The sequence below is a fragment of the Pseudochaenichthys georgianus genome, unplaced genomic scaffold (genome assembly GCF_902827115.2).
Source record: "Pseudochaenichthys georgianus unplaced genomic scaffold, fPseGeo1.2 scaffold_1379_arrow_ctg1, whole genome shotgun sequence".
Lineage (NCBI taxonomy): Eukaryota > Metazoa > Chordata > Actinopteri > Perciformes > Channichthyidae > Pseudochaenichthys > Pseudochaenichthys georgianus.
In genome coordinates, this window is record NW_027262251.1 from 25,049 (window position 1) to 35,507 (window position 10,459).

The 10,459-nt window shown below is 44.8% G+C and overlaps 1 protein-coding gene across 1 annotated transcript; it reads left to right on the forward strand.

The window, feature by feature from the left end:
• Positions 1-1,260: 1,260 nt before the first annotated feature.
• Positions 1,261-10,190, forward strand: LOC117440992 (agmatinase, mitochondrial-like; the record flags this gene model as incomplete). The annotated part of the gene is given in 8 exon segments (XM_034077192.2): positions 1,261-1,333; positions 1,336-1,456; positions 2,658-2,860; positions 5,297-5,345; positions 5,451-5,646; positions 9,280-9,459; positions 9,729-9,813; positions 9,893-10,190. Coding segments are annotated over 8 exon segments (981 nt in total), but the record flags the coding sequence as incomplete, so codon positions are not given.
• Positions 10,191-10,459: the final 269 nt, after the last annotated feature.

Here is a 10,459-nt window from a genome sequence, read left to right on the forward strand (position 1 = left end):
TAGCTTTCAACTGATTGCAATGTATTCCCATCTGCGGCGGGATGTGACGCTCAGGGAAGCACGGCATTCGTTTGAGTCGGCTGCCCTTAAAGGCAATGTGAGCGTCCATTCCCATTGGATAACGGAGAATTGTACACCCGGAAGTAAGTATTCCCCTTACTGTGGATTGATGTCACAGTGATATCTGCACTACTCATCGACTAAAACACACCAGAGTATCCTTGTTAATTACACAACATTGATTGGTTTAAATTGTGTGCAATGCTTTTGTATTTTCCCCCTTCGATTCGGAGAAACAAATATTTGTGGGTCTGGTGATGCTCTGGGTCTTATAGATCCTCTGTCAGCGCCGCCCTCTGGACTCTGACTCCCGGTCAGATTGATTAACAGATACACACACACACACACACACACACACACACACACACACACACACACACACCACACACACACACACACACCACACACACACACACACACACACACACACACACACACACACACACACCACACACACACACCACACACACACACACACACACACTTGTAAATGGCACTATTGAGGAACCTGATCTGACACATTACATAAGACACCAATAAGCCTTTGATCTTGAAACAAAGATGAAATGTTCCGCTCACTTTAACATGAACTCTTTGCCCTCGTGCCGTCTGACCCGTGAGTGATATCCTCTGAGTCACAAAGGGTTTCTAATCTCGTCTAACACTCAGAAACCTTTACTTTTCTCCTATCATCATTGTTAACCATTATATCATGCCAGGAAGTTTTGCAGTTGCTGAATTGCGTCATTATCTTTGGATTACTCAATATTTTATGTAATAAATATATATATTTATATCCACTTGTTGCTCCCGTATGAACTTGTGCTGCCTTCAAGTACACTGAGTAACTTTGACAATAACAAGTGTATGACTGAAATATAAAGCAGAAAACATATATTACATATATTTATAATATTTCTTCACTTAACGGGAAGTTCTTACTTGCCTTGCCTTACTTCACCAAAACGAAGAAAATACGTAACGAGACAAACAACAAAGATAGCATTTTGAATGGACCTTTAATGTTTCCTTCACAGCGGAATACTTGATAAATCCCGCTCCTCCTGTGAGCACCTGAAGTATCCTCAGCAGTAACCAAGGTCTCCTCTGACAGCTTGTTCAGAATCTCAGCATGTGGTCTCTGTGCAGGACCTTCATTAGACCCGCTCTCTCGACGGGGGGCTTCCCGTCCCTCCGCAGGGTCTGTGGTCGCCCCCCTGCGTCAGCAGGAGCTACGGGACCCGCTTCAATGTCCCCCCCAGCGCAGAGTTCGTGTCCGGGTCTCGGGGATCTCCACCATGTACAAGCTGCCCCACCAGGAGAGCGCGGAGGGGCTGGACGCGGCCTTCATCGGGGTGCCCATCGACACCGGGACCTCCAACAGAACCGGGGCCAGGTGACCGTTCAGCCTTGATACAGACTATACACTCCTGTGGAAATGTTACGCGACTGTTGAAGCGTTAGGGTCTGCACTACTGTTACCGTGAAGCGTTCAGGGTCTGCACTACTGTTACCGTGAAGCGTTCAGGGTCTGCACTTACTGTTACTGTGAATACTTTATGTTCTGCAAAACCGTTTTTAAACTCACGTGGTGGTTCAGGGTCTGCACACCTGTACTTTATGTTCTGCAAAACCCGTTAAACTCACGTGGGTGCGTTCAGGGTCCTGCACAAACTGTTACTGTGAAGCGTTCAGGGTCTGCACTACTGTTACTGTGAAGCGTTCAGGGTCTGCACACCTGTTACTTTATTGTTTTGCAAAACCGTTACTTAAACTCACGTGGTGCGTTCAGGGTCTGCACAACTTGACTTACTGATTCTGCAAACTGTTAAACTAATGTGCTGCGTTCAGGGTTTGCACAGCTTTACTTTACTGGCTGCGTTCAGGGTCTGCAGCAGAGGTGCAAGAAGTACTCAGTTAAAAGTACAAGTCCTGCATCACAAAATGAACAAAGTACAAAAGTATTAGCATCAACATAAACTTGACCGTACCAAAAGCAAAAGTACACATTTTGCAGAACGGCACAAATGAGCAACCGGATATTTAAATGATTGTAATAAAATGACGATGCATTAATTTGTTCATCACTTCAATGTTTGCATTTGTTAAAAGCGAAGTTCATTTGAATTATTTATACATACTGAGTCGTAAAGGATAATAATGCATCAGTGTATTTATATGTTGTATTATGATATCAATGTGAAAGTTACCAGTAACTAAATCTTGTGAAATGAATGTAGTGGAGTCAAAGAACAAAGTAGTCAAATGAGTAAAGTACCTCAATGATTACTTTAGAGCAGTAGTTGCCTTTACTGAATACACTATGACGTGCTGCGTTCAGGGTCTGCACCATGTTTACACTAGATTCAAATTCACAGGTTTTACGTCATATGCACATAAGAAATAGTGCAAGAAGTCTATATACATGTAAGTAGAATATGATATGCACAAGAACAGAATATGAAGTTACATAATATACATTAAGACAAAATTAAATACGGTGTATTGCGGTGAAAACGGTTTATATAGATAAGTAGTACGCAGGGTCTGCAGCATGCTTACATTAGAGAACTGAACACAGAGGGTTATCTCTGCAGGTTCGGGCCCCGGCAGATCCGCGTGGAGTCGGCCTTGCTGCGCAGCTTCAACAGTGGAACCCGAGCGGCTCCGTACGACTCGCTGATGGTGGCCGACATCGGAGACGTGAACGTGAACCTGTACGACCTGAAGGACACGTGCACGCGCATCAGAGAGTTCTACAGGAGGGTCCTGTCTGCAGGGTGCATCCCCCTCACCATGGGTGAGGAGTACTATATTATATCATATTTCTGTGGGTCCCTGAAGGCAGCATCTCCCCCCTCCAATGAGATTCCTCCATTTGATTTTGGATTATGTCAGAAAATAATCTCTGGGTCAAAAACACATTCAGAAACCATTGGTCTGCTACAAAACTGTTTCTGTGATGCGTTCAGGGTCTGCTACAAAACTGTTACTGTGATGCGTTCAAGGTCTGCTACAAAACTGTTTCTGTGATGCGTTCAGGGTCTGCTACAAAACTGTTACTGTGATGCGTTCAGGGTCTGCACTACTGTTACTTCACTATGCTGCGTTCAGGGTCTGCACAACAGTTACTTCACTATGCTGCGTTCAGGGTCTGCACAACAGTTACTTCACTATGATGTGTTCATGGTCTGCACAACAGTTACTTCACTATGATGCGTTCAGGGACTGCACAACAGTTACTTCACTATGATGCGTTCAGGGTCTGCACAACAGTTACTTCACTATGCTGCGTTCAGGGTCTGCACTACTGTTACTTCACTATGATGCGTTCAGGGACTGCACAACAGTTACTTCACTATGCTGCGTTCAGGGTCTGCACTACTGTTGCTTCACTATGATGCGTTCAGGGACTGCACAACAGTTACTTCACTATGCTGCGTTCAGGGTCTGCACAACAGTTACTTCACTATGCTGCGTTCAGGGTCTGCACTACAGTTACTTCACTATGCTGCATTCAGGGTCTGCACAACAGTTACTTCACTATGATGCGTTCAGGGACTGCACAACAGTTACTTCACTATGCTGCGTTCAGGGTCTGCACTACTGTTACTTCACTATGATGCGTTCAGGGACTGCACAACAGTTACTTCACGATGATGCGTTCAGGGACCTGCACAACAGTTACTTCACTATGCTGCGTTCAGGGTCTGCACAACAGTTACTTCACTATGCTGCGTTCAGGGTCTGCACTACTGTTACTTTACTATGATGCGTTCAGGGTCTGCACTACTGTTACTTTACTATGCTGCGTTCAGGGTCTGCAACAGAGGTGGAAGAAGTACTCAGTTAAAAGTATGAATATCGTTAGAGCCAGTATTTTGATTTGATAAGAAAGGCCACCTAATTGTGTCGTCTGTAGTCAACGCACTATAACGGACTACAATTCCCACGGCGCCTGCGCTAAAGCCACAGTGATGGGCAACCTGTTGAGAGACGCCGTCGAGGAACGGTGGGGCGGTGGTGGCGAAGTCGATAGGGACTTGGCTTGTGCAAAAGTTTGTTATTTTATTTTGAGCTAACACATCATCTGAAGTTGAACCATCGGAGACGGGCAGCCCTTCACACTGCGAGTAATTAAAGGAAGGCAGCGAGTTAGAAGTGTCTGTCTAAGGCGTCTAGTGGCTTGGTGGAAAGACAAGGAAGGAAGCCACGAGAAATATGTTTCAGACGTAGTGAATGATCAACAGGAATGGTGGCGGATGAATCTCCGTCTCAGTTTATTACTCGGTACAAAGATCGGTTATTGCTCTCAGTAGCCGCTTTAGCACCACGTGCTCAGCAGGAGCTGTTCAACCAACTCTTCAGTCACTGGAGCTGTACTAGCGTTCTGCACAAAGTACGTCACCCAGGGAGGTGTGTGTGTGTGTGTGTGTGTGTGTGTGTGTGTGTGTGTGTGTGTGTGTGTGTGTGTGTGTGTGTGTGTGTGTGTGTGTGTGTGTGTGTGTGTGTGTGTGTGTGTGTGTGTGTGTGTGTGTGTGTGTGTGTGTGTGTGTGTGTGTGTGTGTGTGTGTGTGTGTGTGTGTGTGTGTGTGTGTGTGTGTGTGTGTGTGTGTGTGTGTGTGTGTGTGTGTGTGTGTGTGTGTGTGTGTGTGTGTGTGTGTGTGTGTGTGTGTGTGTGTGTGTGTGTGTGTGTGTGTGTGTGTGTGTGTGTGTGTGTGTGTGTGTGTGTGAAGGGTGGATCAGAGTGGCAGGTAACGCTAGCTGCGGCGATTAATCACTCGTCAAAATGCTTCTGACAAATGAAGCTGCTGGGTCTCGTCTTCCGAGTAAACCGCCAGAAGCGCCGACACCTCCTCGTCTCCACCGCTCCCATGTTTTCTTTGTGTTGCCATAAGTTAGTCTCTCTGCGTTGGTGCGCTGTGCTAATGCTAATAATGCTAATACGAGCAAATACAATTGCGGATTCACAAAACTTTTCGGAGTTTGCAATTCGCCCAACAATCATAAATTGTTAGTCTGGCCGACAAACCCACGAACCGTTTCCTCCTCAGGAGAGAACTACCTCTCTAGCAGGGACTATCTGGGGGGACGAGGGTCGCAGTGACTAGTTCCAGATCCTTCTTGGCGTGAAACCAAATCTCCGCCCTACCGGCCTGGTTCGGGGGGAAAGCACCCCGGTGTGAAAGCGCCGATTGGCTCCACGGTGGCTCTCTAACAGCTGCTGTCTCTGCAGGTGGAGACCACACCATTGCATACCCCATCCTGCAGGCGGTGGCTGAGAAGTAAGTGCTGCTGGTGATCCGGTCCTGGGGGTCCTTGGGATGAAACCTGAAACACTGCTCCATGGTACTCTGTGGTTCCCTGTAATACTCTGTGGTTCCCTGCAGGCACGGCCCGGTGGGTCTGGTCCACGTTGACGCTCACGCTGACACCAGTGATGTGGTTCTGGGGGAGCGGATCGGACACGGGACCCCCTTCAGACGCTGTGTGGAGGAGGGGCTGCTGGACTGCAGCCGGGTGGTGCAGATCGGCCTGCGGGGGTCCGGTTACTCCGCCGACTCCTACGCCTGGAGCCGTGCTCAGGTACCGGAGATCAATAAGATCTAGTTCCACGTACCTAGTATTAACAAAAGACGAGCTTTATTTTGAAAAGCTGAGGAACATTGATGTAGAGACAGAACATTGATGTAGAGACAGAACATTGATGTAGAGACAGAACATTGATGTAGAGACAGAACATTGATGTAGAGACAGAACATTGATGTAGAGACAGAACATTGATGTAGAGACAGAACATTGATGTAGAGACAGTAGGGGACATTGATGTAGAGACAGAACATTGAAGTAGAGACAGAACATTGATGTAGAGACAGAACATTGATGTAGAGACAGAACATTGATGTAGAGACAGAACATTGATGTAGAGACAGAACATTGATGTAGAGACAGAACATTGATGCAGAGACAGAACATTGATGTAGAGACAGAACATTGATGTAGAGACAGAACATTGATGTAGAGACAGAACATTGATGTAGAGACAGAACATTGATGTAGAGACAGAACATTGATGTAGAGACAGAACATTGATGTAGAGACAGTAGAGAACATTGATGTAGAGACGGAACATTGATGTAGAGACAGTAGGGAACATTGATGTAGAGACAGAACATTGATGTAGAGACAGAACATTGATGTAGAGACAGAAGGGAACATTGATGTAGAGACAGAACATTGATGTAGAGACAGAACATTGATGTAGAGACAGAACATTGATGTAGAGACAGAACATTGATGTAGAGACAGTAGGGAACATTGATGTAGAGACAGAACATTGATGTAGAGACAGAACATTGATGTAGAGACAGAAGGGAACATTGATGTAGAGACAGAAGGGAACATTGATGTAGAGACAGAAGGGAACATTGATGTAGAGACAGAACATTGATGTAGAGACAGAACATTGATGTAGAGACAGAACATTGATGTAGAGACAGAACATTGATGTAGAGACAGTAGAGAACATTGATGTAGAGACAGAACATTGATGCAGAGACGGAACATTGATGTAGAGACGGAACATTGATGTAGAGACAGAACATTGATGTAGAGACAGAACATTGATGTAGAGACAGAACATTGATGTAGAGACGGAACATTGATGTAGAGACAGAACATTGATGTAGAGACAGAACATTGATGTAGAGACAGAACATTGAAGTAGAGACGGAACATTGATGTAGAGACAGGACATTGATGTAGAGACAGAACATTGATGTAGAGACAGAACATTGATGTAGAGACAGAACATTGATGTAGAGACAGAACATTGATGCAGAGACAGAACATTGATGTAGAGACAGAACATTGATGCAGAGACAGAACATTGATGTAGAGACAGTAGGGAACATTGATCAATCAATCAATCAATCAATGTTTATTTATATAGCCCAATATCACAAATGTTACATTTGTCTCAGTGGTCTTCACAGTGTGTACAGAATATCAGTATGACAATACGACACCCTCTGTCCTTAGACCCTCACATCGTACAAGGAAAAACTTCCAAAGAAAACCCAGTTTAAAGGGAACATGGGAGAAACCTCAGGGAGAGCAACAGAGGAGGGATCCCTCTCCCAGGACGGACAGACGTGCAATAGATGCCGTGTGTAAATTGAAAAGATAATACATTTGCAACATAGGTAGTCCAAATGTTTGGAAATGCATGTGTGTATAATAGGAAGATGAATCCACGAGGATATCCATCCAGGACCTATGATCCAGGACCACAGCCACGACTCAAGATCCAGCGCTCGCGATCCAGGACACAGGACCGCAGGATCATCCATGACTCCGGATCCCAGCGTATATAGACACCAAAAGAAAGACATTTGGGGAAGCTGGGTTAATCGGAACATGAGTGTACACGGGTATAGACAGAGAGAAGGAAGAAGTAAGATTGTCCCCCGACAAACTAAGCCTATATCAGCAAAACTAGGGGCTGAATCTAATCAGCCCTAACTATAAGCTTTATCAAAAGGAAGGTCTTAAGCGCACTCTTAAAAACGGATAGGGTGTCTGCCGCCCGAACACAAACTGGAAGCTGATTCCACAAATGTGGAGCTTGATAAGAAAAGGCTCTGGCTCCCATTGTACTTTTAGAGATTCTAGGAACAACCAACAACCCTGCATTCTTGGAACGCAATGCCCTAGTAGGACAGTAGGGTATAATGAGTTATTTAAGGTAAGATGGCGCCTGCCCATTAAGGGCTTTGTAGGCGAGAAGAAGAATTTTAAATTCTATCCTGTGTTCTATAGGGAGCCAGTGTAAGGCAGCCAGAACAGGAGTAATGTGGTCCCTGTTCCTAACTCTGGTTAGTACACGAGCCGCAGCATTTTGAATCAGCTGAAGCGACTTGACTGACTTCTTGGTACTCCCTGATAATAAAGAGTTACAATAATCCAGCCTAGAAGTAACAAATGCATGGACTAGTTTCTCTGCATCGTTTTGAGGCAAGATATGCCTGATGTTTGCAATGTTACGTAGATGGAAGTAGGCGGTCCTTGAAATTGATTTTATGTGGGCGTTAAAGGATAAATCCTGATCAAATATAACACCAAGATTCCTTACAGTCTCACTGGAGGCCAAATTAATGCCATCCATAGTTAGTATGTCTTTAGATAATTTGTTTCGTAGATTCTTCGGGCCAAGTACAATAACTTCAGTTTTGGTCGTGTTTAACATCAAAAAGTTTAAGGTCATCCACGTTTTTAAGTCCTTAAGGCAGTCTTGAATTTTATTTAGATGATTAATTTCATCAGGCTTGATTGATAAATATAGTTGAGTATCATCCGCATAACAATGAAAGTTTACAGAATGATTCCTTATAATATTGCCTAACGGAAGCATATATAATGTGAACAAAATAGGTCCGAGCACTGAGCCCTGTGGCACTCCATGGCTAACTTTGGTTTGCGTGGAAGATTCATCGTTAACACGTACAAACTGAGAGCGTTCAGATAGATAGGACCTAAACCAGCCTAAAGAGATTGATGCAGAGACAGAACATTGATGCAGAGACAGAACATTGATGTAGAGACAGAACATTGATGTAGAGACAGAACATTGATGTAGAGACAGAACATTGATGCAGAGACAGAACATTGATGTAGAGACAGAACATTGATGTAGAGACAGAACATTGATGTAGAGACAGAACATTGATGTAGAGACAGAACATTGATGTAGAGACAGTAGAGAACATTGATGTAGAGACAGAACATTGATGCAGAGACGGAACATTGATGCAGAGACGGAACATTGATGTAGAGACGGAACATTGATGTAGAGACAGAACATTGATGTAGAGACAGAACATTGATGTAGAGACAGTAGAGAACATTGATGTAGAGACAGAACATTGATGCAGAGACAGAACATTGATGTAGAGACAGAACATTGATGTAGAGACAGAACATTGATGTAGAGACAGTAGGGGACATTGATGTAGAGACAGAACATTGATGTAGAGAACATTGACAGGGTTAGTGTGTAGGGGGCGGTTTGGAATTAGGCCTGACTGTGTGTGTGTGTGTGTGTGTGTGTGTGTGTGTGTGTGTGTGTGTGTGTGTGTGTGTGTGTGTGTGTGTGTGTGTGTGTGTGTGTGTGTGTGTGTGTGTGTGTGTGTGTGTGTGTGTGTGTGTGTGTGTGTGTAGGGTTTCCGTGTAGTGCAGGTGGAGGAGTGCTGGTTCAAGTCTCTGGCTCCCCTGATGGAGGAGGTCAGGGGTCAGATGGGAGGGGGTCCGGTGTACCTGAGTTTTGATATCGATGCTCTGGACCCCGGCTTCGCTCCGGGCACCGGGACCCCCGAGATCGCCGGGCTCACCACCATACAGGTAGACTGCCGTAACTACTGCTTAGTGCTATATTACATCGTTCTTCTTAGTTCTCTATATACTGATACTGGATTTATCATGGGGGGGGGGGGGGGTCTGAGGTTTTCAGAAAAGTCTTGGTGTTGAGATGTTTTGTAAAAAGTCCACATCTGCAGGAAAGAGTCCACATTTTCAGATTTGTAAAAAAGTTCTGAGATGTTCTGAGAAAGTAATAATTGTGATGTTTCTCCTGCCGCTCCACCATCGCTGCTCAATGATTCTGATTCCAGGGAGTGGAGATCATCCGCGGCTGTCGGGGCCTGAACCTGGTGGGCTGTGACCTGGTGGAGGTGTCTCCCCCCTACGACACCACCGGTACTACACGCTCTATTTCATCATTCATATATTTCATTATGTTTAAATCCTTATATTTATATATCCCCCCCCCCCTCAGGAAACACGGCGCTGACCGGAGCCAACCTCCTGTTTGAGATGCTCTGCGTCCTCCCCAACGTCAAATACCTCTGATTTCATGAACACACAACGTATTGTTCACAGCCAATGAGAGGACAGGTGCACTGAAGATTATTCTAGTCTCATAGTCTTTGAGATTAATTATATTTCATTCTGTGCTTTATAAATGAAAAATAAAGATGTAATTAAAATGTAAAATAATGTAATGATTGTGCAATATGTACATATAACTCTATATCAATGGAGTTACCGTTTAATAAAGTAATCCATACTAATAACGTGAGTTTCATGTGTGTCATCATTTGACTTCTGTTACATCATTTGCATTGACTGGGCTCTGGTTTCAGACGGAGGGTGAACAGAGAGACATAAAGAGATGTTTGTGGTGTTACGTTCCCAATAAGACCCAAATAAAACAAAACAAGACCGTCTCTAAATCTTCTCTCTGAAACACACCTCAAACAATCAGCCGTCAGTCCGAGGTGCACAGGCAGGTTCTGATCAGCTGCTGATTGCCTGCAGGGAAGAGAGCGCTTTGTGCTCGTCG